Below are 27,709 nucleotides of genomic sequence, written 5' to 3'. Positions count from 1 at the left end.
ATTACTAATATAAAATTAAATTGTATGTAAAATAGTTTGGCGCCATGTATATTATTTACGAGTTTTAAGAAAATAAAGTTGGCGAGTAAATTTCTCTTATCTCCTTTTTGTTTGTTGATCAGTTTTTGACATTACTAATGGCAATTTTCCTGTAATCGTAAAAAATGATATACTAGTTAATTTTTTCTGTAGTTAGTTAATCATTATTATAACAAAGATAGTGAATAAAATCGCTTTTGTAAAAAACGAAGGATAAAATTGATCAAAATGAGCCGAGATTAGATGGCAGTCAATTTTAGTTTCTTTAAATTGACACTGTTCCGAAAACTTTCTTGCTATAGTATTTTGAGTCGCGTATTTTAGGACACCCTATTACATATTTAATTCCTTAATAAAATATACAACTAGGGGAACTTAAAAGTTGTTCAGAAATTGAATAAATGATAATCAAAGAGATTAATTTCAACGTATAAATAAACGTCCTTCTTCTACTTTTCCAACCGAGGAGGTAAAACCACTTAACGTAATCGTGGGACGGAATCCTCAAAATCATTATAAAATTTATATAAAATCTCTATGTATAATCCGATAATTACATATGCAACCACGAGAAATCATTGTATAATATTAAATAAAATCGTATATTTCACTAAATTACTTCATAGTAGTGAAAACAATTATTTGTAATCAGATGAAATCATGTAATCTGTGGACAATATTTCAGCTAGTGGTTACCCCTTCGTTTCCAACAGAAGATAGTAACATTACAAAAAATCATTCTAAACAAAATCAAGAGAAAAATAAAAGCACCCTTGAAGTATTTCCTCGTGTCACCAAGCGTGTCGATTTTTTCATCGTCACATGCAGATAAGAGGGAGAAGAAATTATGATATCGCGTTAAAATTCCAACGTGACGTGCCACGCATGTTACAAATCTTATAATCTTCCTGAATTTACCGTGGGTTTCTGACATTCCCCAAATTTAAGAAAGTTAATTCCTGACGAGGTACATCGTGACGCTTTTAGGTTTCGTTAATAGTGATGGCACGTTATTTCCAGCCTCTCGAGAGTCACGTAGCGTAATTTCCGCATGTGCATCGTCGGATGCACTCGCTTTGTCTGCCTACACCACACGTAATCTCGCGTTACACAACGACGGGCAAGTCTAAGCTCATCTGAGATGTTTGCCCGAGTTTAAAGTCTATACAGTTCGTCGCTCCTTTCATCTGGCAGTTCTTTGATCAAACTCATTCGAAACTCGTTTTAATCCAATATAAAGTATCTCAGTAACTAAGGCTTGATTAAAATTCGCTTGAAGCGAGACCGAGTCGAAAATAATCGGAAAACAAATTATTGCAGATAATTTCTCAGCGTGAGACGAAATCTTCACGAGTTACATCTCTGTTTGTTACAAATTTGTTAAATTTCAGCTGAAACGTACGATCTATTTTTATGTGTTATGTTGACTTATTATTTTGTATAATGTAATTCTCTCTCTCTCTCTCTCTCTCTCTCTCTCTCGTCTGCACTAAATGCTTTACTAACCCTGTTTTCATTTAATTTTGATAATTTGTGATTGGGGAATCGTGTTGGGATAACTGCCGTTCTCGTTAATGCCTAGGGTCTGTAATGAGGAGATAGCTGTTCAGAGAGTAGCTCTAATGCTTCTTGCATGGTTACACACATGCATAGTTTACTCAGTGTTGGCATGAGAGCGGTTTACGAGATTTTCGATGAATTGTGGATTGCAATAACGAGCTGCTTTCCGGAAGTACGACGACGACAACAAGCTCGCTGGCTGGGCAAAGCCTCTTCCCGATGTAACCTGGAAAGGGATTAAGGGTTCGCAAGAAACGTAGGGAGCCAGCCTGAAACGTCGGTTGCTCTTTGCGAAATTTCCTTTACGAATCTCAGAAACAATACTCGTTTGCGAAATGTATTTAAACTTAAATGATCTCATTATGAGCCACTCGCGTAATCGCGTTTGAAATATCAAAGGCGTTATTCCCATTATGAGAGAGAGGTACATTTAGTGCGCTTTAGTAAGTAGAATAAAAGAGATCCAAAGACCAGGTATAAACATGTAAATGTTTCGTCACGTACAGTTTAAGTTATAAAGTTTCGCTATAAAGTTTTGTTATAAAGTTTCCCACTATCGCTCACGCCAGAATTTTGTTTTATTCGACTCAAAAAAGGTAACATTTTTTTCTGACACTCGCGGAGTTTTTACGTCTGTCAAATAAAATTTCTACGCGCTATAAATGGATTAAGGGATTAGAAATAAAGTGTAAAATTTATTCTCGCCCAGAGAGAGAGAGAGAGAGAGAGATTTTTCAAGAGTTGACTTTACGAGTTGACTGTACGATATTCGCGTTGATATGCGAAATTGCTATCGCGAAATTATGCAGCGTATAAACCATGTAACAAGTTGTAAAATTTGTGCGCATGGCCGTCATTGTTCCCGAGGCTTCCATGTAATACCGTACGTTTGCATTTCACGTAAATAATTATTACTGCGTGCGTTTTAGTCGAGATAGTTGCGAGGAAGAACTTCCCTTCTCGCCGAAACTAGTTTGTCGGGAATTATTCGAGTATTCGCGAAATATTGCTCACATTAAATTGTTTAATCTTGAACGGAATACTTCAGACAGAATACTATCAGACAGAATAACTGTAACAGGAATTAGAAATAAATACAACGGGCATCATTCCAACTTTTCCTCTTTGTAAGACAGAATAAAAGTTAGACCGAAGTTTAACGTTTTATCTGTCAAGCCGATTTCGAACTCCGATTGAGCTCTGGATGATCCATCGTCGAGAAATGCGCTGCTAAATATGCTTATAAATATGCAGAATCAGATGACAAAATAAATCATATAAAACATGATCTTTTTCGATAATTAGAGAAATAAAAATTCAAGTTTATATATTTATTGAATTTATGTATTTAAAACAAGGTTAGTTAAATCACATAATAAAGATTAGCTAAGTTAGAGATTTCACGTTTAATTCACTGATTACCAGTGACATACTTGGCACTGATATCAGTGATTATCCACTGATTCAGATTTAGAGAGTACTTTTTACTGTTTTGACCTAAGTAAAGTTACTTTCAAGCCGATAAACTTTTAACAACTTGCAGTTTTAGTCAGATAAATAAAATAAATTGTCATTCACAAATGGAGGGCATTTGCGTAAACTCATGCATCACCTACATCGAATGGCATAGCAATTAAAATGTTAAAATGATTGGCACAGGTCATTTGTGTAAATTTGAAAAAAATCTGAGGACCGTAAACGTTTTTTGGAAATATTTTATTGGAGAATTATGCGGATTCTCAAATACAACAGGGAAATAACGATATCGATAACTATCACCCAGAAAACAAGCTGACGTATTTGTCGACAGTTTAATGTCAAAATGTCAAAGATGTTATTTTCACGTCAAAAGGATGACAAATAACGTTAGCTTGTTTGCTGAGCAATTATAATGCTGACGCTTCAGAGATCCCATCGTTTATCTAAAAAAAAAAACGGTTTAGACTCGCCGTGAAATGAATTTCAACGAAACGGTCCAATTATCGGTTATCATCCTCTTAAAGATGAAAACAGGTGAGCTTACAGTGTCCATATGTGCGGATATATCGGGATTTCGCGATGTAATAAATTTACGAAATCCGCTTCTACAAAAGCTCGTATCGATACGAGGCGAATGAAGAAAGGATCGCTGGGAAGGATTATAGGAGCTGTGATCCGTGAATTAATGAGATTGCATCTACGAGGCCGATTTTCCCACCGCGGAAAACTGCCGGCATTTTCGTTTGAAAAACGATTATAGCTCTCCCGACGGTGTCTAGAATGATGCAGAATTTATGCGTCTCTCGTCGCGAATAGAGAGGAGGAGGGAATATCTTTACACGGGATATCTTTAGAACGACTTTTCTGTTTTATTTATTTTCATTTTTTTATCTAATTTTCTTTTATTTTTCATTTGCTTATATCAAGAACACGCCATGCGTGTCATTACAAAAGACAAAAAATATCCGAAGGTATAAAAAGAGTTGTAGAGACATAGGAGTTTTGTTAGAGAAACTTTAAAAAGGTCAAGACGTGTAAAAAAGCGTCTGAGAGAGGCGTCTTTTCAAAGCTTCTACGATGTTTTTTTGGAGTTATAAATGTCTTGATAATTAAGGATATATGTGTCGCATCTCAAAGCAGCATCAAAAATAAAAAAATTTCATAGATCATTCTATTATTATATCTAAATATGCAATTTGAGTGCAATTATTTTATTGGTTTAAAATATATATATGTTATTTCTTTGTTTGTCTTGATTCTTATATAAAATTTTATTGTACTTTTTTGGAAATTTGATAAGGTTATAGCATTACAAATTAAATTTAATTTTTTAAAAAGCGCTAATCATATAACGCGATTCCTGATAAAAAACTGAGTTCTTTGCAATTTTTACAATAGTTAACGAAATATTAATTTCGAACGTAAAATATCTTTCGGTGTTCTTTATGAAATAAAGATGTTTCTTAAAGAACTCTTATAAAGATCTCTTAAAATTGTCTTATATGCCGATTTTATACATTCCGCTTATTGGATAAAAAAAAATTGCCGAAATTGCAAAATGGTAGAGGAATTTTATAATTAGTGGACGCTTCTTAAGATATCCTAAATACTGATAAAACTAATAAATATTCGTGTAAAAATTCATTTAGAAAAGTTTCATTGGAACTTACCACTTATTCGTTTAAAAATTATTTATTTATCTAAAACTGTAGTAAAAATAATCATTTTGCTGCATAATATATTATATTATAATTCAAATTATTAATTTTGTTTTTTGCAGTTAGTTTGAGAGTGCATTTATGACAAAAATTTTTTCGCTGGTATATTAATTGAGATAATTGAGTTTTCCAGCTAATTTTCATTTTTAGTTGATATTTAAAATATCCTTTCTATTAAAAATTTAAAATAAAGATATTAAAAATTTTTCAGCAAATTTTGTCAAAAAATGATTTCCGAAACGATTGTTGAGTTGCCATATATCGCAACTTATACAAACTGAAATGAATATATCGATTCGTCTGGAAATCTACGGCGCCAGCAGGTGCTATAATTAAAAGCGACAAACTTTTCAAACGGATATAAATAGCAGTTTTTCTAATTTCAGTTCAAACTTTCGGGAAACAAACCGGAAATCGTAGACTGAGCCGCTGAAAAAAAAACGAGGAGGGTGAATTCTGTCGGGGAGAAACTTGACAAGTACGACACGAAAGTTTATAAATTCTTTCTCTGTGTATAAGACAGAAATAATACACCCTCGTTCATCCCTCCCGAAGTTGCGTGTCTCGTTCTCCCCCTCTGAATACGAGATATTTCCATGCTGGCGAAAATAGACTCCCTATAAAATTTTAGACGGATAATCATCCCCTCAAAGACCCAGCGATCGATCAGGACAATACGTGCCAAACCACCATCCCCCATCTCCCTTTTGGCGATCGGCGACTTCTCTTTGTTTCGCATCATCGGGCTTCTCCCGATGTTGTTCTGGCTCGGATGCATTCAGACTGCCATATATTCGTCCTGACGTTGATTATATTAGCTTCCGTTTCCAGCATCGGCATTCATACGGAAATGGCCGACGGCGATTATGTATATCCCTCTTCTGTCTTTCTTTCCTTTTTAACAAAAGATCTCACAATATAGAAAAGTTTCATCGATATCTTCTGTTTTCTTTGATTTTCCAGAGAGACAATTTCTAAGACAGTTCTTCGGTCGTTGAGAATTTTATGGCGTCCAATTATTATTCAACCTTTCAATTATTATCCAATAGACACACTGAGAGAAGTGTTTGATATTTGTGACTATATTTGTATGATAAAATAATTATAGTATAAAAAACTAATTTTTTATATAATAAAATATTCAAAAGTAACCTAAATTTGCATATTTTTTAGAACAATAAAAATCTTGGACTGGATAAAAAAGACTCAAATTGCAAACGGAGGATATTTTTTCTCTTTTTTCCTAACATCAACATCCTTGTTTCTTTCTAAATAAATTATTTTTTTAAGAATTTTAAGCACGACCGTATATGTGAATACATCAAATACGATAAAGAAAGCCACGACCGGTTAAAGTTGGTTCGGTAATATTTTTCGCAATAAGTTTCTTACTTTCTTTCTTCCCAATTTAATTTAGGGGGAATTATTAGCGTTTCGGAATGATTGTGCTGAAACCAAAAGTTATCGGCTCGCAATCATATCTGAAATAAATTAATTTAATACAAGAATATATAATGTAAATCATTTAAAACATCCTTTGATCGATCATGGTTTTCTTTATCGCACTGAGAGAAAAATGTTTGATATTTGAAACTATAATTTTATAGTTATATTTTGGGACAACCATAAAAAATATGGTCACTTGAATCATTTTTATGGTAATTTCAACTATTTTATGGTTATAACAACTGTAATTATAGTCATTTTAGATTTCCAACTATATACATTTGTTGTTAGAACTATATACATAGTTATTATTATTATAGCAGTAATAATCATAATTATAGTGATATGTAATTATAGTTACAAATACCAAACATTTTTCTCTCAGTGCGTATTAAATTATTTTTTATTAATCAAGCATTATACACGCACGACGCGTTTCATTGCTGTGTCAGATTATTTTGTAAAAATATAATTTTATTAATATTGCTGAATTCACATTCGTTGCACAACATTACGCGTATAAAATCTTTTACATTTCAAATATATGCATTACTTTGTAATCAAACGTAATGTATCAGATGTTGTATTACTTTTCCAATGAACTCCGCCTGTATTAGCGTTTCAATAGCTTTTTGTAAAACGGATGGACGATATTCGAGATCCGCCCCCGCGAGATCCCGCCAGCACGGCGCGCGAGTTAATATCGCTACGTAATATCACGGGACTCGCGGGATATAAACATTCGTCGGATGCTGGGGATGTGCGCGTTCAGGAGGTTACTATAGCGACGGCATGATCTATTCGTGCGTGTCCGTGCGCACGTTCGTGCTTCCGAGCGAGGATACGAGGCGTCGCGACGACGCCGTCGTTTGCGCGGTCACACCCTGTGAAATTAGCAAAAACCACTTTGTCGTTTTTTGTACATCGGGGAAAAAAAAAGAGAACTCGAGCGTTAAGGGGATGCTGGAGCGACGGTCGAACTTGATCAAGGTCGATATTACAGACTTTGTTAAATTCCAAATTCGATAATAGTGACATCTTCCATTCATTCCTTATACTTATCATATATCGTTGTGTCTCGCTCAAACGCATTCATCTGTCCTTATCTAACATATTGCAACGCCATCTCTTAGAAAGAGATCAATTAAAATACTGCTCGGTCTCATGGCTTCACGTCAATTTTATTCGTAGTGTACGAACGAAATTTTTGGCGACTCTTTTCTCTTATACCAAAGCCTCTACCTCATTTCTAAAAGCAGAGGATTGTTCTTCGAGGTTTTCTGTAGGCTGCTGGCTACTTATTTTAAACGGGTAAAATCTGAAACTCTTATATGCAGCACATATTGTGACGAGTTGACTGCAGGGGCCGGTGACAAACTACAATTTTTAATTTTCTTCCATTTTTCGTATTAAATTTGGGGGGTGATCCCGATTGATCACGGCTCGATTGGACACCACCAATCACAGCGACCGGTGGTTAGGAGCTTTGTAGTCTCAAGCGCTGTGAGTGGCTCGTGTCCAATTGAGCCGTGTCCAACTGGGTGCCACCCTTAAATTGTGGCAGCCTGTGTTGTCGTCGATACTGTAATTGTGGAGAAGCACTTTTCAATCCATAAACACAATTAAGAGAAAAGAGTTTTTAAAAATTAATGGTAAAAAACAGGATACTCCTGTCAGGATGCCATGAGTTTCGACGGGCGGCTTCCTCTGTCCTTGGCAGAACGAAAATATACACTCGCGGAAGGCGTTAACACGTGGACGACCGAACTTGATGAAATCCATAAACATGTCTGGCGTATCTGGCCCAACAGGGAGAAAAAGATGATGAAAAGGAAAAGACGTGACCGCGCGTCATCGAATGTTAAATCGTTCTGCAATTTCAATCGGATCATCTTAAAAGATATTTGAATAAAGGTTAAAACAAATTTTTAAAAAATAGAAAAATCCTATTCTACTGTATTGATGATATTTCTAAGAGTCAAATAAATACTTATAAAATTTTCGATTATGCGTATTTAAAATTACGACTATAAGATCTCAAGGTTAGAGATTTTAAAAATTCAACGAATAATCTAAATTTTTTAAAGAATTTTTCACATTCTCCAAAAAATATCGGTGTGGATTTAATACTATATTTTAACGTATGTATAGAATTAAATTTATATTATTTATATTTTTATATGAAACAAAGGGATGTAAAAATAACTAACTTTAAGACTTTCAACAATTCTTTTTATTTTCGTTTTCCAGAGCAAAGTTTCTAAGATAACTATGCGTAAAGTACTGTTATAGCCACCTACCTACTTAAAGGTTAAACCTACACCGTGTGATAGTGTTAACATAAATATTATAAACACCAAGTTATAAATCCATGTTGGTTAATTCTAATACCAACATGGCGAGAATTATATAGACACCGCCTGGTGTTGAATCCACACCGATATTTTTTAAAGTGCAGAAATGGAGGGATAGAAAAGTTCAAGGAAAAGTTATGAAATATCCTACGGATGGAAAAAAAACGATCGCGGCATTGAACTTGAACTTTACGAACGCGTCAAAATTAGACAATCGACGCTTTTTATAATCCACCAATAAAACACGCGCCTACCGGCACGACGGGATCTTCAATTCCCCGCGTGTTTTGATCTCTCGTACGCCGATTTACTACGTGAACGGTTATTTATAGTCAGTTATTTTGGATTTGGGTTGCGTTTAGCTGATGTTGGATATTCATTCAATGCACGTGCGATCCGGCTTTGGAAATAAAAATCAACTACAGTTGAAAATTGCTTTCCACGAAATATGCACGCGCGCGATGCAAAATATTTCATCAATAGAAGTATGAATCATGTAAATTTCAGGGGTAGTGAAATCTTTTCTCAATAAAAATGTAGCGTTATCAATAATCTTCTTTTAAGGATGTTTTTCAATTTTTTCACATAACACAAGAAATTGATCAAATTAGAAAAATAAGTTTCTAATTAATATGTAGACATTCAAAAATTTTTTTTTAATATTTTGGTATAATTTTTTTAAATAACTTTAAAATGGACATTGAATTTTTTATGAAAGAGAGAGTTTAAATAATTTTATCGCAAACAAAATAAAAAATTGTGAAAAACTAGATTTATATGAAGAATCAAGTATAAATAGCGCATTATTATACAATTTATTTATTAAGATTTGATTAAGCGGAGGGAGGGGCAGCTAGGCACGTAAATATTCATAAATTATTATATATTTTTTTAGATTATTTATTGCGATAACCTTAACGTCGATTAATCGACGTCACGGAAAATAAATCAGCGTTTCTTTTGACACTTTCAGTTACTTTCTTTTTGGTACTGCTTTATATTTTGTTCATTGTTTATTATTTAAAAGATGACAATGGCTGCAAAAACTTCTGTGTTAAAAGATATAAAAAGTCAAGTGAGTCCTTTCTTTTCTTTAAGCTAGAGAACTTTCTTCGGGACGTATCAGGTATACAATTTTTGCAAAAAGTAACTGGAATTGGAAATTTATAATTTCTGTATAAAAATAAATATTACGTACACATGAAATAGTTCAATAAAATCAATATTTGAATTTAACAATACAATTTTACAATTTAAATAAAAACTTTCTCATTTTCTTCCTTATATATTCTTTTTATCTCGAATATTATTTAAAAACATGTTTACTTCTTATGAAATAATTTTTTATTCTTGTTCTAAATCGAGGTTAAACATTTTGTATTACTTCCAAATACAGTATTAAAAAACTTAACTTATTCAAATTATTCTCACATACATTTCTATTTAAAAAAAGAAAAACGTTTAAAATACTTCTTTAATCACAAATCTCAATGAATTTCCCATCGAATATTATAGCTTAATTAACGGAATTAATTCTCGAGTTGTAAAAATTACGAATTAACAGAAATGGAAATTGATTTTTTAAATCATTTAATGTTCTTTGCTATAATCTTCACGGCAATTAGCAGAAAGTGATAGATAGGATTTTCCCTTCTTTGCAGTAGCTTGTAGCAATACGTCACACGAATACACTCTCGCCTTGTACAGATTATAAAGCGATCATCGCTCAGCCTCCTCCGCGTGATACGGAGCGTCTTTTTGTGTGAAGAAGTCTGACAAGGAAAAATAACACGGGGGACTTGAGTGAACCCGCGATGTTCCGGCGCACTTGAAAAATTAATCCGCCATAGGAAAGTGGTTTCTTCGATATCAAAGGAGAAGAGCACGAACAAAAGGAAAAGAGAAAGTGCGCAGGTAAAGAATTGACTGCTCTTTTGAGGTGAAAAATAATTATTCAAGCTCTCCGCGACTTGTGTTTAATTGATCGACAAAATAAATTAAGCTCTGATGGAAGTGACAAGTTGAAAATTTCGCAAGTAGAAATTCGTAAATTGAAAATCTAAAAGTTCAAAAACTGACGGGAAAGGTGTGGAATTTTATTTGCTCGAGATAACCTAGGCCGATCAATCAACATTCGATATATGAAAGTTGTGTAAAATTGGAAACGTAATAAAAATTAAAGTATCAAAAGACGGGTTTGATCTTAAAGATGTGATTACAAGGAAAAAGCAATTTTTTGAAGATTGAGATAATCAAAGTTCTATCTAAATATGAGATATAAAAGCCGCATAGTTTTAAAACTTAAGAGAATAGAAAGAATCAAAGTATTTTAGAACATGTTTGGTCTTAAACGCATAATTAGAAGAAAAATCAAGTGTGTTTGGAATTATAAAGTCAAAAGAAAAGATTTCGATAGATAGATATCGAAAATCTCTGATTCTAAAGTTTTAGACTCTGATTTTAAAGTTTCAGACTAAAGGCAAATCCGAGTTCGATAAATGCAAACCTTTGAAGATCGAAATAAGACCGGCCTGTCCGAATATGAAATCAAAACTACATAGTTTCGAAAGTTGAAAGCATGGGAAAAATCAAAGTATTTGAGAAGACTATGTGTTTGATCCTGAACTAGAATACCAGAAAGATGAAGTTGTGGTTAAAACTTAAAGGAAAGTTCTCGAAAATAGAGTTTGAGAAAATCTCTGATTTTAAAGTTCTAGAAACTCTAGATTTGGCAAATCTGAAATTCTAAGAATGTAAACTTGAAGATCGAGATAGCCAATCCAGTCCAGAGCTATCCTGTCCAAATTTGAAGTACAAAAATTACTTGTAGCTTCAAAATTTAAGAGTATGGAAAAAATCAAACTGTCCGAGGACGTTTGATCTTATACATGATCACAAGAAAAATCAGATGTCTAGAATTATAAGATTAAAGAAAAAATTTCAAAAGATAGATTTGGAAAATCTCTGATTTTAAAAGTTTAACAACTCTAGATTTGACGAATATAAAATTCTAAGAATGCAAACGAGAATCGAGGACAAATCTTCTGGAAAGATTATCATAATACAGTACATCACAATACAGAATGTCACCACAAAATCTAATACTTAAATTTTCAACTTAATTTAATTCCTTCAAAGTTTCTCATGGTAGGCTAATTCTTTTTCTGTCAGGAATATCAGATTTCACAAACTTTTGAAATACTCTTAAATGCAAAAAAGAAAAGATTAAATACAGAAAATTAATCTTCATTGGAGAGCGGATTGTATCACACGAGAGATATTCTTTTGACATCAAAGCTCGCCTGGATAGGGAATGCCAACAAACTGCCCTCGAGGGTGAAAAATAATTATTCGCGCTCTCGGGACGATCAAGCTAAAGCGGGGAATGAAATTTCGTCGCGAGATTTCATTTATGGGAAATTTTATTTGGATTCGTTGGGCGACGCAATATTTGTTACAATTTACGTGAAGGCAAAGAGACAGCGATTGCGTGAGTTCGGGAGATTTGCGGTATAGATGGATTTCAAGTGAAAATAAGAAATGACAAATAAATAAATGAGAATGGTTGATAGGTAAGGGAGACCGGGGCCGATTATCGTACGGGGTTGATTGTCGAAAAGCTAAAGTAACTTATTGTTAGTATTGCAGAGCATTCTCTTCTTTTTGCTATAGATTGCTGATATAACATTAAATTGTTGTGTAAAACGGTTTGCGCCAAAAACATCGTACATTACTTATAAAACATATAAAAGACTTTTAATGGTCACACTTCAGTAAAGGACCATAATAGTCACATGAGATCCAAATAATTCCAACGACTTTGATTGTTGTGCACAAATTATTGATCGTTTTAAGTAAAAAAATTACTGAACATTCTTCAAATAGTGTAAAATGTGTAAAATGTGAATTAATTCGTAGTTACGTCAAAGTAACTATATTTTCTTCTCTATAGAAGTTCTAAGTAAAGAAGGTAAGAAAATTGTAACATGATGTAATAATAAAATAATTTGAGGAACAGAAAGAGAAAGAGAGAAATAGTATACAATATAATAACGAATAGTATACCAGAATAGAAAATGGCGAGGGCGGAATGGAAGGCTTCGCACTGAAACTTTGTGCTTCATAAGTCACTAACATGAATTCGTAATGAGATGAAGAATTCACGACGGCAGCATACGATCATTAATATTAATTAATAAAAGCAGTCGCAAAAAGCCTATCGTATTACAAGAATAATATTTCAACAATGTAATAACACATTACATTCATGTAATATTCGTAAAAAATAATAAAAAAAATAGAGTGTAATAATTTTAAATAAATATTTCCTACTTAAAGTGTGATAATAATTTTCAGATGATTAATCTGAGATGAATATAATATTTTTTCTTATTATGAAATACTCATTAGTTTAAAAATATTACTTTAAAAATTTAAATTTTAAACGTTTAAAATTAAACGTCTTCTATCGTAAAAATTCGCAAAATAAATACGCCGCTCCGCCATTAATTCCGCCACCGTTTTACGCTTCAAGTGTCGTTTATTTTGCGACACCTCCCGGCGGTATACTTTCGTTTCGTCGAGAGGAAAGTCTGTTCGCGGTTTCGGAGTGAGATAGTAAAGATGCACCGCGAACAGGAAACTTAAAAGACGGTTTTTTCGCTGGATTTTGCTGGCTCGCGGAACTTATCGTCGCAAAAAAAGCTCGATTACAGAAACTTAATCTCTGCGCGGAGCGCGAAGGCATGAGCACCGGTTGAATTGTCCAGAAATTTTCCACAGGCTTCACCGGGAAATCTCTTTTCCGGATCGTAAAGCACTCACTCTTAAATTATACTTTTTTTCTTTTGACTTAGGAACCATGCCAAGAAACTAAGATGGTGACTGAACGACGACTTTACGAGGTTAAGAGAAACGCTTCGTGGCGGATAATGGAAAAATATAACGTAGCGTAGATGTATGTAGATGTGACGAAAAATGTGTAAATCAATATTAAAAAGCAAAATTATTAAAAGAAAATTTTCAATATTTTTCAATATTCTATATATACGGAGTATTTTTAAACATTTTTCCAAATTTTAAGAGCTGATTATTGAGAAAAATTAAAAAATATATCTATAAACGAGGGCCGTTAGGAGTTGGCGCTATAACAATCAAAGAGCAATTATACAGAAATATATAAATTTCTTTTAATATAAATGTAAAACTACTATAACGTGTTCCAAATTTACTGCCAGCACTGAAAATGCTACAGTTTATGTTACGTGCACTATAGATTTTCAGTACTGGCAGTCAGTTTTGGAACACAGCCTATATTCTCTTCATCTGTGGACGTTTCGGTTCCAATTCGAATCTTCTTTAGTAATATTAGCATATCACATCAAAATTCCACTTCTTTAATACAATCTCTTGTCATAAAAATCAATCAACTGTACCAGAAGCGAGACAAATGATATGATTGATTTTTTAAATCATTTTATGAAGAACAGTTCGTATAAACATATAATTTTAAAGGCCTTATTTCGAAGATACAACATGGAAAGACACAGGTTTTTCTGAAATATGTAAAAATTAGGCCAGATACAGAAAATAATTATGATGCATTATCTAAATAATTATACTGAATTTTTAAGCTGGTCATTAGAACATGAAAACTTTTTGCGTAATTATTATTATGCTTCTACAATTATTTTGATAGTCCAACATAATTATTTTCATATCTGTATTTGCCTGATTTTTATATACTTCAGCAAAATCCATTTTTCCATTCTTTTCGTGAAGGTGTTAAAAGTTCCATAAAATAATGATTTTTTTACTCTTCAAGGAAAAAAGGTTTGAACGAAATAAATTTTTGAAGAGAGTATATTGTACTGAAATAATAAAAATCTGCAAAAAAATTCGACTTTGTCCATTGGTATTTCGAAGCAGTTATGTACTATATCTAAATGCAGTTTTTATGCTATTGACTTTTTATAAAGTTACAGACGAAAAATGGATAGATAACACATATACACTGCCTATTCACTGGTTCGAGATCAAAAAAAGAAACTTTTTTTCGTTTAAAAGCTATTAAACTAGAAATTGTTACCTGGGATATTTTTACAGCCCAGCGGCGAGAAAATATGAATTGCTGTAAAATATTGGTTTGTATGGACATGGTTTAACATATTTTCTTTTTTAAAATAACTATTCTTTATCTTTAAATATGCCGTGCCATCAAAAATTCGCAATAAAAAGTTATTATATTAAAATCTTCATTTTTTTTAGAAATACTATTGTAAGTTATTAACGTGTTTATTCCATTTAATATTTATTTTATTTCTACTTATTCGTTACAGAAAATTGTAATTAAATCCATATTTATTTATAATGTTCTCGAATACTAATAAATTGGAAAAGAATCAAGAATATATAATACATATATTATTATATAATAAGAGTGATTTTCATTGAGTATGAAAACATCTCAAATCGTTTAAATAAAAATAATCATATGACTATTCTTGGTTTAAGAAAAAAAAAGATAATTTCATAAAGTTTGTAGCGACTTGGTATTCTCTGAAACATTTAAGATCATATATATATTTATACGAATTTTTCTGCAATAACCTCAAAAATCAACTTCTATGAAATATTGGAAAGTATTTAATAAACATCCTGTATGTAAACTTCTGTATAAAGAACTTCTGCAATTTTTAACTGTAAATATCTTCATTCCTCGTTTTAACGTTTATGAATAACAACTTTCTCGGAAACTTCAAAATTATTTGTTTTCGAATGGAATAATTTCCGGAAATTTCGTCTTTAGAAATATAAATCATAAAATTGGAGATTGGCAAATTTCGGAGTCGAGATACGCATTTGTGTAGCTCCGAGAAACTCACAATTATCGGAATCTTTAAAACTTTGAAGGTTCTCTGATCTCATTGCAAGGTACTGAAAATCTATATTCTATGGTATACGTAATGTTAACTGTAGATTTTTAGTAGGTACTTGCTGTGAATAACGGAACGCAGCTCTTGATATTTTAAATTTTTGGAAATTATAATGATAACTTGCGATTTGAAATCTTGCGATCATTAATCGCTGTACAAAGAGGAAGCTAGGATTTTATTTGTGAAAAGTGAATGTTGCGGTCCAGTGTGATCAAGTCGAACCGTCCAGTTGAACCATAAAATCAGATAGAACTCGAAGCGATACAGATATTATGAAAAAAACACCGAACTAGGCGTTAGCGGTTCGAAATGACACTTAAATTGAGTGTTAACTTCCAAATAAACCTCCATCTTGAGGATTAACACTTAATTTGAGTATTATTTCGGACCGCCAATGCCTAGTTCGGTGTATTTTTTCGTAAGAGATAATCTTGGCGGAATTAACGCGGTGCGATCACTGGAATCACTGGCAGACAAGGGTTCGGCAAAAGTGACATGGTGGATCCATTCGTTAATCCACCGCGATAAGGTACTTCGACCCGTTTTTATCTCGCGACGGCAATACTGAGAGGGAGCCTAATCCTTGCATAACACACGAAGCCAGGCTTGAAGGTCATCGACGAAAAAAGAAGGTGCACAAAACCCTCCATCAGGCATCAGGACCACGTCGTAACCCTTAATAGCGCGTCCCGAGGAAAAAAGGGATGCTGCGGCGTTAAACGACCGGGCTGAAATTTTGGAACGTTCTTTATTTTCGCACATAAATCGCGCACAATTCTCTTCCAACCGGTTTGTTTTTTCGAGAACTTTAGTGATTCGTCTTCTCTCGTCATCTGTCAGAAGATTGAGTGAGGTCTTTCGTCGTTAGTTAACGAAACGAGATGTACGTTCGAAGTTACAAACTCCCGTATTTCAAGATGTGAGAAACACAAGCCACGCTGTATTGCGAGGCGTATCCTGAACAATATTGTAGCGTGCAAAAATCAGGAATGATAAACGATGCGGCGATAGCTACAGCACGATCGTTTAGCGCCAGATGACGAAAATAGGACTAGCAGATGAGACGTGATGAACGATGCGAAATCGTTGCACCTCGCTCATCCCTTCAACTTGGTTTAGCGGTAGGTACTTCTTTCTTTCGTTGTCGTCGTTGTCGTCGTCGTCGTCGATGTGGCGAAACTCCAGTTAATTCTCGTCTTTCCATTCCGACCTGTCGGGGCTTCCCTGACGATCTGCCTTCGTCTCGTCACGGTTTCACTTTGTAATAACATTGGCCCTCGCAGCCGCATAATTGCCGTCTTCTTCCTCTACTCCGTCAAAGTCTTCGCGTCATCGAGGTCGTTCGGGGATTCCGGAGACAACGTGACGGTGCAATTTATCATTTCTCACCGCTGCTGTCGCTATGATCGATCTGTCATCCACGATGGAGGAAGGGGAGGAGGAGAAAGATGACACGAGCCCGTTTATATTTATATAATTGCAAGCACTTGTTAAATGTCATCTGCGCGCGATATAAAAAGTTTTAGCGAGGGAAAAATCTTGGAAAGTAGTCCTAATTGAAATATCGCGTAATCCCCTCATTAATTTCTAATAAACTGAAGATTGATGCGTGTTACAGCTTAATTCGCGTCTCGGAGCTCTTCTTTGGATGAAGAACGGTAGTTAAAGTGAAAGAACACGAGAGAAGAGGACACTTTTTAAAGATTAAATTTTGACATTTTCCTCGACAAATCTGAAATAATAAATTTTACAATTTCGCAACTTTCGATTGAATTAAATAATTTCCTATTCGATCTCGAAAAGTATTAAATAAAGAATATGAAATAAGAATAAATATTTAACAATTGAAAAGTTTGTAAATCATACGGATAAAACGATTTTGCTAAAGTATCTCTAAAATTTAACTAAATACAAATCTAAAAATAATTTTGTCCAATCATCAAAATAATTATGTAAAACGTTTAAACGTTAATGACAATGCTGCAGAGAGTTTTAACATTCTAGCAACTAGTTTAAGCGTCCTACATAATTATTTTAATCCAAACAAAATTAATTTCTTATCTGTATGTAGTTAAATTTTCAGATACTTTTTCTAGCAAAATCTTTCCGTGTGCAAACAAGTCTAAAAAGTTAATTTTCTTCAAATCGTTTATTGTATAAATATGATAATTTTTTTCGGATATATAAAAGACATATAAATAAAGTTTTAATTACAATAATATTTTAAGGACTCATGAAAAAATAAAGTTAAAAGTTTTCAGACTTGTTTGGTTTTTGCAGAAATGTTATATTTACTATCTATTTATCCCATAATTTTACATTAATTTTTTTATAACATTAATAATAACAACAGTGACGGAAGTATTGTTTAAACTGCTTAAAGTATAAAGGAATAAGTTTTTCATTTTTTGCTTACAAAATTCTACAAATTACTCTTAATAAATCATCCTTTGCAAATATTAAACTTATATTTTCCATTTTCTATTTGATTTTTGCTGGAACAAAATTGTTCATTGTAATTAAAGTCAAAAGATAATTTGACGTCTAGTCCAAATTTTTTAAAATTGCGCTCATTTCAGTTTCTTGTGGACAACTTTTCAATTTTTTAAATATACAATATTATAAATATTAAATAAAAAATTTCAACTTAATTCTGTATGCTCCAAATTATCCATTGTTTCATTAGATTTTAAATTAAAAACACAGCTTCGTATTAAATTTAATTACCGCTGAGTGCCGATTATCGAGTGTTTATTTCTAGTCTTGTAAAAAAAAGCAATACGTTTATTGGTATTTGGCTATACAGTATCGGCTAAAAGTATCAGTGAAACAATCAACCAAAATAAGCTATCAATCTATATCATTCATAAACTTTTGATGATATTAGCTCGTGAATTACATTTAAACTGCAAAAAACAAAACAACAAATAATTCAGTTTCACAAAGCAAAATGATATTTTTCTGGAATTTTAGTCCAATATTTTCTAAACGAATAAATGGATCCAATAAACTTTTGCACGAACATTGTTTAATCAGAATATGTATAAAATTTAATTTAATTCATAATGTTACTTCCTCATCAAATTTGCAAATAAGTATAATAACGCAATTTTTTATAAGAATCAAAACAAAAAGGCAAACAAAAAAAATTAAACCACTTTTAAACCAATCGAAGAATTGTGTGCTCAATTTACACTATCATATTATTCAAATGTAACAATAGAAAAATCCATGGAATTTTTATATGTATTTTCGATGGTGTTTTTAAATATGATACACACATAAGGTAAAATAAATTACATTATCTCTCGAAAATAATAAATTGAATTGGTCAAGTTTTTGGAACAGTTTCAACAAAATAACCCGATTGCCTCCGCGCATACGAATTTTAGTGCGAAACGCATAACATATACATCGATATACTCGACTTTGCGACGCCACGAAATTTCTCGACGTTCGTCGAATTTGCAATTCGATGCGCGTTCACGAACGAACCGCAGGATCGTTCGACGATCTTTAAATTGCTGAATATACGAATATAGCTAACGCTTTCGCATGCATTGCGACCTGCATGTAGTTTCGTACTGTAAAATCTAGCTGCACACCATTTGCTCACATATGAAAGAGAAGATTGGAAAAATCAAGCTGCAAAAACTTCCGAAATTCGTAAATTCCAAGTTACGAATCTTGCAAGTTCAATAAGAAAATGAAACATAAAGAATGCAATCACAGAGATCAGAAATGCAAGAAATTCACATTCGATTGCATTCTTTATGTTTTATTTTCTTATTGAACTTCCAAGATTCGACATTCCAAAGCCGAATCAGTTGTTAAAATATAAAAGAAAGAAGATAAAAAAATAAAAGTAAATGTCCAAAAATATATAAAATGCACGATATTAAATAAAACATCTTAATTTCAAAATTCTATACAATGGATCCAGGAAATGGAAGTAACTCGTTACTTGTAACGAAGTTACAGTTACAAGTTACTTTTTTGGTAACTTTACTAGTAACTGCGTTATTTTTTTTCTTTGGTAATTGTAACGGTTTTGGAATCCCAAAGTATTAAAAATTCAATGAATATAAAAAAGAATAAAGAAAATAGTTTACAAGTGTAAAATTGCGAGGAGTTTGATGTTTAATGGATATTAAGGACTTTCCGGGAACTCCATGCGAGTTCAAGAAACCAGTCCCAGAACCTCGGAAATACGAACAGATGCTAAGAATCAAGACTTGAAAGAGGTTCGGATTCTCCAAGTCAACCGACTTGTAATTTCCGGCGTTCCCACTGCAAAATGCGGTTAATACCGAATGTTTCCTGTAAAATCTAGTTGAAGGACAACGTCTTCCACTCGATTATCCCGCACGACTACGTGCAATTCTGGAATGGATCTCCGTGGCGTGGGAGGGAAGCAATTGCGCCCCCATCAAGCTTGCAATATCGATATTGTTAATCCGTCGCTCCGCTCTTGGCACAGAATCAAGTGGTGGATTGCTCAGTCAACAAGGAGATTCGGCAATCTCCAGGGAAATTTTTACGGGAGAAAAATATTCCCGTCGGGGGGCGGAATAAATACGAATGTCAAGGAAGGAAGCGAAAAGACACTTGCGAGCTTTCGACCGAAAGCACTCTAGGGACGAACTTCCCTGTTTGTAAAAGGATAGGCCGGGTCAAGGCGGCCTCTCCTTCGCAATTGTGATTATTGAACAAATTCTCCGATACCGAAGGGATATACGGGACGGCTCACGCCTGTCGTTGTCGCCTTGAATATCCGGTGCATCAACGAGGCGTTTTTAGCCGATAACGTTTGCGAAGGTCACGAGGTCATGGAAATATATTCCATTCTATGGGGAATAAATCCTTTTTTTATACCGAATAGTCATGCATAAAGAGAGTAATGATAGAAAAAAAATCTAAAACATATTATTAAAGTTATTTAAATTATTAAATGTTAGAAATGTTAGAAATTATAGAGAAATTGTGTAAATCGATCGTACTACATATTTTCCAATTTACTTCGGATGTATTACATGTATTTTTTTAACAAAATGAAAAAATTATGGTTTTTTAATGTTGTATTTGAAAGTAATACAAATAATTTGATGACAAAGTAGAATATCAAAAATTATTTCAATAAGAAGTAAACATGTTTTAAAAATATAATTAAGATAAAATAAGAAAATTTTCATTTAAACCGTATAATTCTCGTTTAAATATAAATAATGACTGTTTTCTCATTTGTATACGGAAAGTAAATTTCCAATTTCAGTCTTTTTGCAGAGATTATACACACACGTAATACAACTTAATATAATATAATCTCTCAAAAATTCTAGAATTTCAGAAATTTAAAACGAAGCTCTTTAACTAATGATAAAGCAGCAGAAACAAAAATATTAACAAGTAATATTTCCTCGTTTCTTTATCTTCCTTTTGTATACACATCTGAATCTGTCGCATGTAATCTCCTATTGTTTTTAATAGCGCTACTTGTTTTTAGTTACGCTTTAATTTTCCGCATTGTATAATAAATCCATGATTATATACCCAAAGTTATTTACTGCAGTGCGGATAAAACTACGGCATATACTTGTAGAGAAATGTTCTCTTTTTCTGGGTGCGAACTATCTTCGAATTCCGCGTGCAAGGCGTCCATCAGTTTGGAAATTGTTGTGGGCAAACGCGGGACGAATTTTAATAAAGTTCAGCTTCCTAACATGGAGAAATTTCCCAAACGACCATATGCCCTTCGATAGTGTCGCAAAAACGCATGATTACTCAATACTAAGCCACTGTGCCACTCGATAGTAAATTGAAAGTGGTCTATCGACCAACAATCCGACCAGTCTCAATAGGGGATAGTTATATAATACTGAAAGCCCGACGAGACCAGCACTTCGAATCATTAACCCGACAATGTAACGTGAATCAATTTGACCTACTGTCCTGAATGAAGTGACTAATAGTAAACGCTGCAATCAGTTATAAGATAAGACCGCTTATTTTAATTTACATACGCGATGTACACATTTTTACTAATTATTTAAACATCTACATTGAGAGAAAAATTTTTCGTGATTATAATTACATGTTACTATAGTTATCTATGGTTATTATTATTATAATCCCATACAACACAAACCTCCAAGAAACGTCCTAAGAATGTTGAGAGAGAAGATTTTGTTAATTTAACAAGTCACCGGTATCTTTCACAAATAATTTATAAATATATGAGTTTGTTATAGCAAAAAAAAGGGATATATATCTTTGATTGTGATGGTTTAGTCACGGAAAACGGATCGATCGAGTTATTATTACGAATAGTTCTTCCACTTCCTTGCCTTCTTTTCGTTCTATTACTGCTAAATTTATAGCAATAAGTGACTATTAACTCATTAAATTATTGTATAATATAATATCGTTCGAATTGTTCTTATTATCATTATTAATTCATTACAACAACAAATTATATTGATGTGATTGACGCTGCTATTTCAACTAATTATTGGTAATAAAAGCAATTTATATAAAACCTAACCTATTTTTTGATAGACTTTTATTTAACTAGCAGTACTGATTATTTTGATTTGTATCGTAAATCATATATATTATTTGTTACATTAACGAATAATGAGAAATTATTTAATTTAATTAAATTTATTGCGTATCTCTCTCTCTCTCTTTCCTCTCTCTCTAAAAAATTACATTCGTAGTATGCCAAGTTACAAGTACACAAATGGAAAGGCACCACCGAAACTACTGTTGCTACGACGCCCATCAGAAAATGAAACAAATTACGAAGATATAATAGTACATGAATATAGTTGTCTAACAATACGAATTACATGACTTATCATATAAAATAAAATAATGAGAGATGAATAAATGCATACAAGTATAAATGCATCAATGCGTAAATACGTAAATGGCGAGGCCCCAGCAAATGCAGCCGTCACAGTGCACACAGAGACGATTACAAGTGCATTAATGAATTAATAATGATGATAAGAACAATTCGAACGATATTATACAATAATTTAATGAGTTAATAATCACTTATTGCTATAAATTTAGCAGTAATAGAACGAAAAGAAGGTAAGGAAGTGGAAGAACTAATAATAACTCTATCGATCTTTTTTCTGGTTTTCCTACCAAACCATTTATTATCCCTTGTTTTTGCTATAACGAACTCATTTCTCTCAGTGCAGAATATCTGTCGAATAAAGTGTGCTGTATGGAAATGTTAATAATAACTACTTGTATATTTTTTCTATTAACAAATATATGTAGTTGGTAACCCCCGAAAACGACTATATACAATTACAGTTATTGTAATTATAAAAATGATGGCAATTACTATAATTTATAATTATAACTTATAGTCATTTTTTGGACCAACTATATTTTACAGTAATAACTAATAACCATAATAGTAATATGTAATTATAGTTACAAAAATAAAAAGATTTTCTCTTGGAAATATACAAAGAAAAAATAACATATTTTACTGAAAGTAATATTTTTAATTTATCGTAATTTTTTTTTCAGAGAATCTTCTTCATAAGTTTAAAAGTTCTGACTTTTTTGAGAGATTTTACGTACTTTGTTCAAACTTAATTTTACACTCAACGCGCAGAAAAACGCAATTTACATTCATTTGCATCATGTTTTAAGTTTTAAAAAAAAAACAAGAAAACGAGAAAAAGTAATTTATCACTATTTTTATGGTTATCTTAATCTTTTTTTTTAAAAAATCCTCTTTTAAATTCAGAAAAATAGTAGCAGCTACAAAAATGACCACACAAGTGTTATACGTAGAATTAATGTATATAGTGAAATCAATTATTTTATAGTTCATTCAACTATTGTATAATCTATTAATTTTATAAAACATAAAACTTGTATAGTTGTCACTTTTATAGTTGATATTACCGTGTTTCCTCTCAATGTATATTGATGCGTTTTGGGATTATTCGCTTTTACGGAGCTTCGTCGACTACTTTGGGCGAATATCTCTTCGATCTTCGAGTCTTTGAACTCACTATTCACAAAGACGAAGATCTATCATTGAGATTCACGTGGCGGACCTTGTCGTACAAGAAAAGAGTTGTTATCCGTGTCAGCGTGAACACCCCGACGGCATTGATTCTACCCTCGCCTCGTGGTGAAACGCTGACTCCGGGTGGTAGAACATGAAAGGATAACGATACGTGGGGGGAGACGGGCTGGAACCGATCTACATTCTGCAAGGATTGTTCGAAGCAGCGGCAAATGCTGGTGTCGTGTATACATTTGCAGACGTGAAGTTCCTCATTTCATGTCGTGTGCGCGTTCAAGCACGAAGCTCTTCAAGACTGAAAGGAACCGAGACGACTGTTGGCGGCACTGCGATTCCGTAAGAAATGTTCCGGAAATTTTGTTTTCTCAGATATATAATACGCGTGCAAAGCAGTTTTTCTCTAAGAATCAACATTATTTTTTCGTGAAAATTTAAAAGTCTATTAGCGAGAAATGGCAACTCATTGTATACGTATAGCAGAGACGTACAGGGTAAACTCGGGTATGATGGCCATAGTTTTTTAAAATGCAAAAAACATACATTTATTCTTGTTACTTTTTAACAATATTTGGGATATTACTTTCACTGAAGCTTAAAGTAACAAATACTATCGAAATTAAAGAGAAAATACTTAACAGAACTTTAATTTTATCAAAATATTATAAAGTATGCATTGGCCATCTTATCTGATTTTTAGGGAAAAGATGGCCATGACATTAAGAAAGATAGCCATAGTATTTATAAATAAATAGTGAAAATAAAAGTATTAATTATAGGTCACATTGCAATTTACCTTTATTGTGTATGTAATGTTGATTATGACAGCTTAACTATAATTTATTAGACATTATAACAGTTTTTAGCAAACACGAGCAAAACTTTGCAGATAGTCGAAAGAAAAAATATTAGATAATATTTATATTGTTATTTTGAACAGTGTACTCATATGAACTACTGTAAATATTGATTATCTTTAAGAATGTCTATAAAAATGCACTATTTATCAATTATTGGAGAAATTATGGCCATCTTTTCCGTATAGCCATAATACCCTAGTTTATAGAAATCCTTAGATTTTTAGAAAGCCTTGATTTCTTAGAATTCTATTTTTTCTAGTAAGGAAAGCTTAAATAAAATCCTTAGATTTCTAGAAAGCTTTGATTTCTTAGAATTCTATTTGTTTTTCTAGTAACTTAACATATGTCTTTAGATTCCGCGGAGAACTGTATTTCATGATTTGCAATTCTTCGAAAATTGTAGCTTTTGCACTTTATAAGAGAAAATATTTCTCAATCCAGTCTCAGCACTTTAGTCAGCATGATGTTAATCACTCAATATTACAGAGAAAGAAGCTGCAGTAAAAATAAATGGACGCGACGCATTGAATTCTTGAGAGAACGGAAATTCCTTGAAGCATAAAATCCCACTGCAGGCTTGCCCTTTTCGGGGCAAACCAACCCCTGTAATATTAACGCGGCTACATCACTCTGCACTTTTCACGCGGTTTCGAGGGCTCTGATCGATGGCGAATGAATTAACGTTTCGCCGCGGAGCATCCCAACCGATGATAAATATTCAGCGAATCGTCTCAATCTTCCCTTGGCCTTCCCGCGATTGTCTACCTTTATCATTTATCAGTCACTAATAATTTATTCAGAGAATCCCGCAAAGATGGACTGCGATAAGCAGAATGTGCAAACTGTGAGCAGTATTTATTAGTACTTCAATGTCGACCAACTTGCTAAATGTTGCTAGCTGTGTACACACGGTGCCCTGCAAGAATCATCATCCCTCACGTCCACCGGTTTATTTACCATCGTATTATGACAGCATAACTGTTGCGCGAATATTGACTAATTATTATTCAATGACGAAGTAAAATATGTAGGATGTGTGAATTGCGATATATGAAATATATGACTATAATTTGTATTTCGCTTCAGTACATATTTTATTACCTTTGTACATACTTTGTCATTTGTTTCCACTTTTAGATTACACGAAATGTTATGTTTTATAATTTGTAGTTTCTCGAGAATTTCAGTTATTAAATTTTATAACAGTATAAAATTTATCATTTATATAATAAGTATTAATTTTATGAGTAATAATTCACTTCAAACAATTAACGCAATTCGTTATTCAATTTTAGATTCCACGAAGTGCTATATTCTATAATTTGTAGTTTATCGAATATTTTAGTTTAAATTGTATAAAAGAAATTTATCTCTGATTCAGTCGAAGTATTAATTTTACCAGTAATAATTCATTACTCATTTCAAACAATTAATGATTCATTAATTTTAGATTCTCCGTAAAGCGTATATGTTTTGCAATTTATAGGTTATTGAAAATTTTAGTGAATTTTCTAAAAGAAATGTAGGACTTCTCTTATTTAATTAGATTTACAAAAGAAATATTTATTTTTCAATCCATCAAAATATTGACATTAGTGTAGGTTGAACTCCATGGGGTGTCCATATAATTTTCACTACGTTGATGTTAATATTAACACCGATATCCACACCATGTGATGTTGATATAAACACCATTATTTAAAATCCATGTTAAATCCACACAATATCGATCAACATTAACCAACACGATAGAAATTATGTGAACACCGTATAGTGTTAAATCCACAACGATATTTGTTGGAATGCATGAATAATACAATAATGTACTACAATTATATGTCATTTACCAATTTTAGATTCTACAAAGTGCTGTATTTTGCAATTTGTAGTTTAGCGAGAAATTCGTTTTCTGAAGTTTGTAAGAGGAAAATGTATTCTTAATCCGTTTTACCAATTTTAGATTCTACGAAGTGCATGTTCTGCAATTTGTGGTTCACCAGAACTTTCTAAATTTTAAAAGAGGAAGATTTATCCTTCATTCCGTCGAAATATTAACTCTACGAGTAACACAATAATTCTTTTTAAACAATCAACGATCCATCATTCATCAATTTTAATTTCCACAACGTGTTATGCTCCGAAGTTTGTAGTTTATCGAGAATTTTACAAGAGGAAAATTTACCCTTCAATCAGTCGAAATATTAAGTTTACGGCAACAATTCATTTTTAACAATCCATCAACAATCGAGTATTTAGACCTTTTGAAATATAATAAAAACTTTATATAAATAAAACTGGTAGAATTGTCGAGAATCCAACACGTACTTTGAAAAAACTGCTTCGTTAATTGGATTATTGAATTCAACCACGCGGATTCTCTCTCTTTCTGTCTACCGGCGTTAAGTTTGTTACAAACTATTCAAACGATGGCCACGTTTGCGATGTTTTGTAAACAGGAAGCCGGGGAGTACCCAAGATTGTGACTCGTGCTCCCGGGTGTTTAACTTCTGAATCGTCGATGAGTTTACTCTCCGTACGATCCAGCTAAGGCGTATTTATGAGGGTCCCGGCGAAAGTTTGACTAGTCCATTAACGGGTCAAGTGCGAGTTAATTGGACGCTTGATGTACAAGATACGAGTCGCGAACGCGTCGCTATCGCCTGGAAAACCTTACGTTAATTATATCCCGAAGGTTCACGACACACGTGACACATAATATACAGCAGGAACGAGTTAAAATTGATCGAATACGCTACCATCGGAAAATGATGTCAACCGACATTAATCGTTCTCGCTTTTCTACACTGTCATTCCGAAACTTCAATCGCGCGTCCCAAGTTTACAGAAACTTAGCCCCAAAGACTCAAGCAAGAGATAAGAGGTTTATCCCCAGTCTTGTAATTGCGCCGTATTATATAAGTTAGAAAATCGGATCAACGAGATGTCGGGAAAGCCAAGAAGACTCGAAGGAAAATCGACTATATTTATGCCACGCGGGATCTGCGATCATCTCGGGAGCTTAGCTCTTATCCATGCGGTTTACGTTACTTAGCTTCTCTTCCTCGCGCGAAACTGTCAAGCAAACTATCTTCGGAGGAATAACTAACAGGATCATGTGGATTGTGAGGCTTACCTTGCTGTAAACACCGGCGCTGGACAGTTCGTTTTCGACGACCATCATGATGATGCCGAACATGCCCATGACGAGGGCATAGTCGCTGATGCGCTTGCGCTTCTCGAAGAGGGCCTTCCGCCTGCC

General features: G+C 33.1%; 1 protein-coding gene across 1 annotated transcript in view; it reads right to left on the bottom strand.

Moving 5' to 3' along the window:
- SK (small conductance calcium-activated potassium channel) overlaps positions 1 to 27,671 on the bottom strand; it is a 52,473-nt gene extending 24,802 nt beyond the window's left edge. The window contains exon 1 of the mRNA XM_018512969.1: positions 27,584 to 27,671. Coding sequence (XP_018368471.1) covers positions 27,584 to 27,652 — 69 coding nt within the window. The 5' untranslated portion in view covers positions 27,653 to 27,671. The remainder of the gene's footprint in view (positions 1 to 27,583) is intronic.
- Between the last annotated feature and the right edge of the window lie 38 nt (positions 27,672 to 27,709).

This window comes from Trachymyrmex cornetzi, unplaced genomic scaffold (assembly GCF_001594075.2).
Source record: "Trachymyrmex cornetzi isolate Tcor2-1 unplaced genomic scaffold, Tcor1.1 scaffold441, whole genome shotgun sequence".
NCBI lineage: Eukaryota > Metazoa > Arthropoda > Insecta > Hymenoptera > Formicidae > Trachymyrmex > Trachymyrmex cornetzi.
The sequence above is the reverse complement of the archived record's forward strand: the minus strand, read 5'-3'. Positions and strand labels throughout refer to the sequence as shown.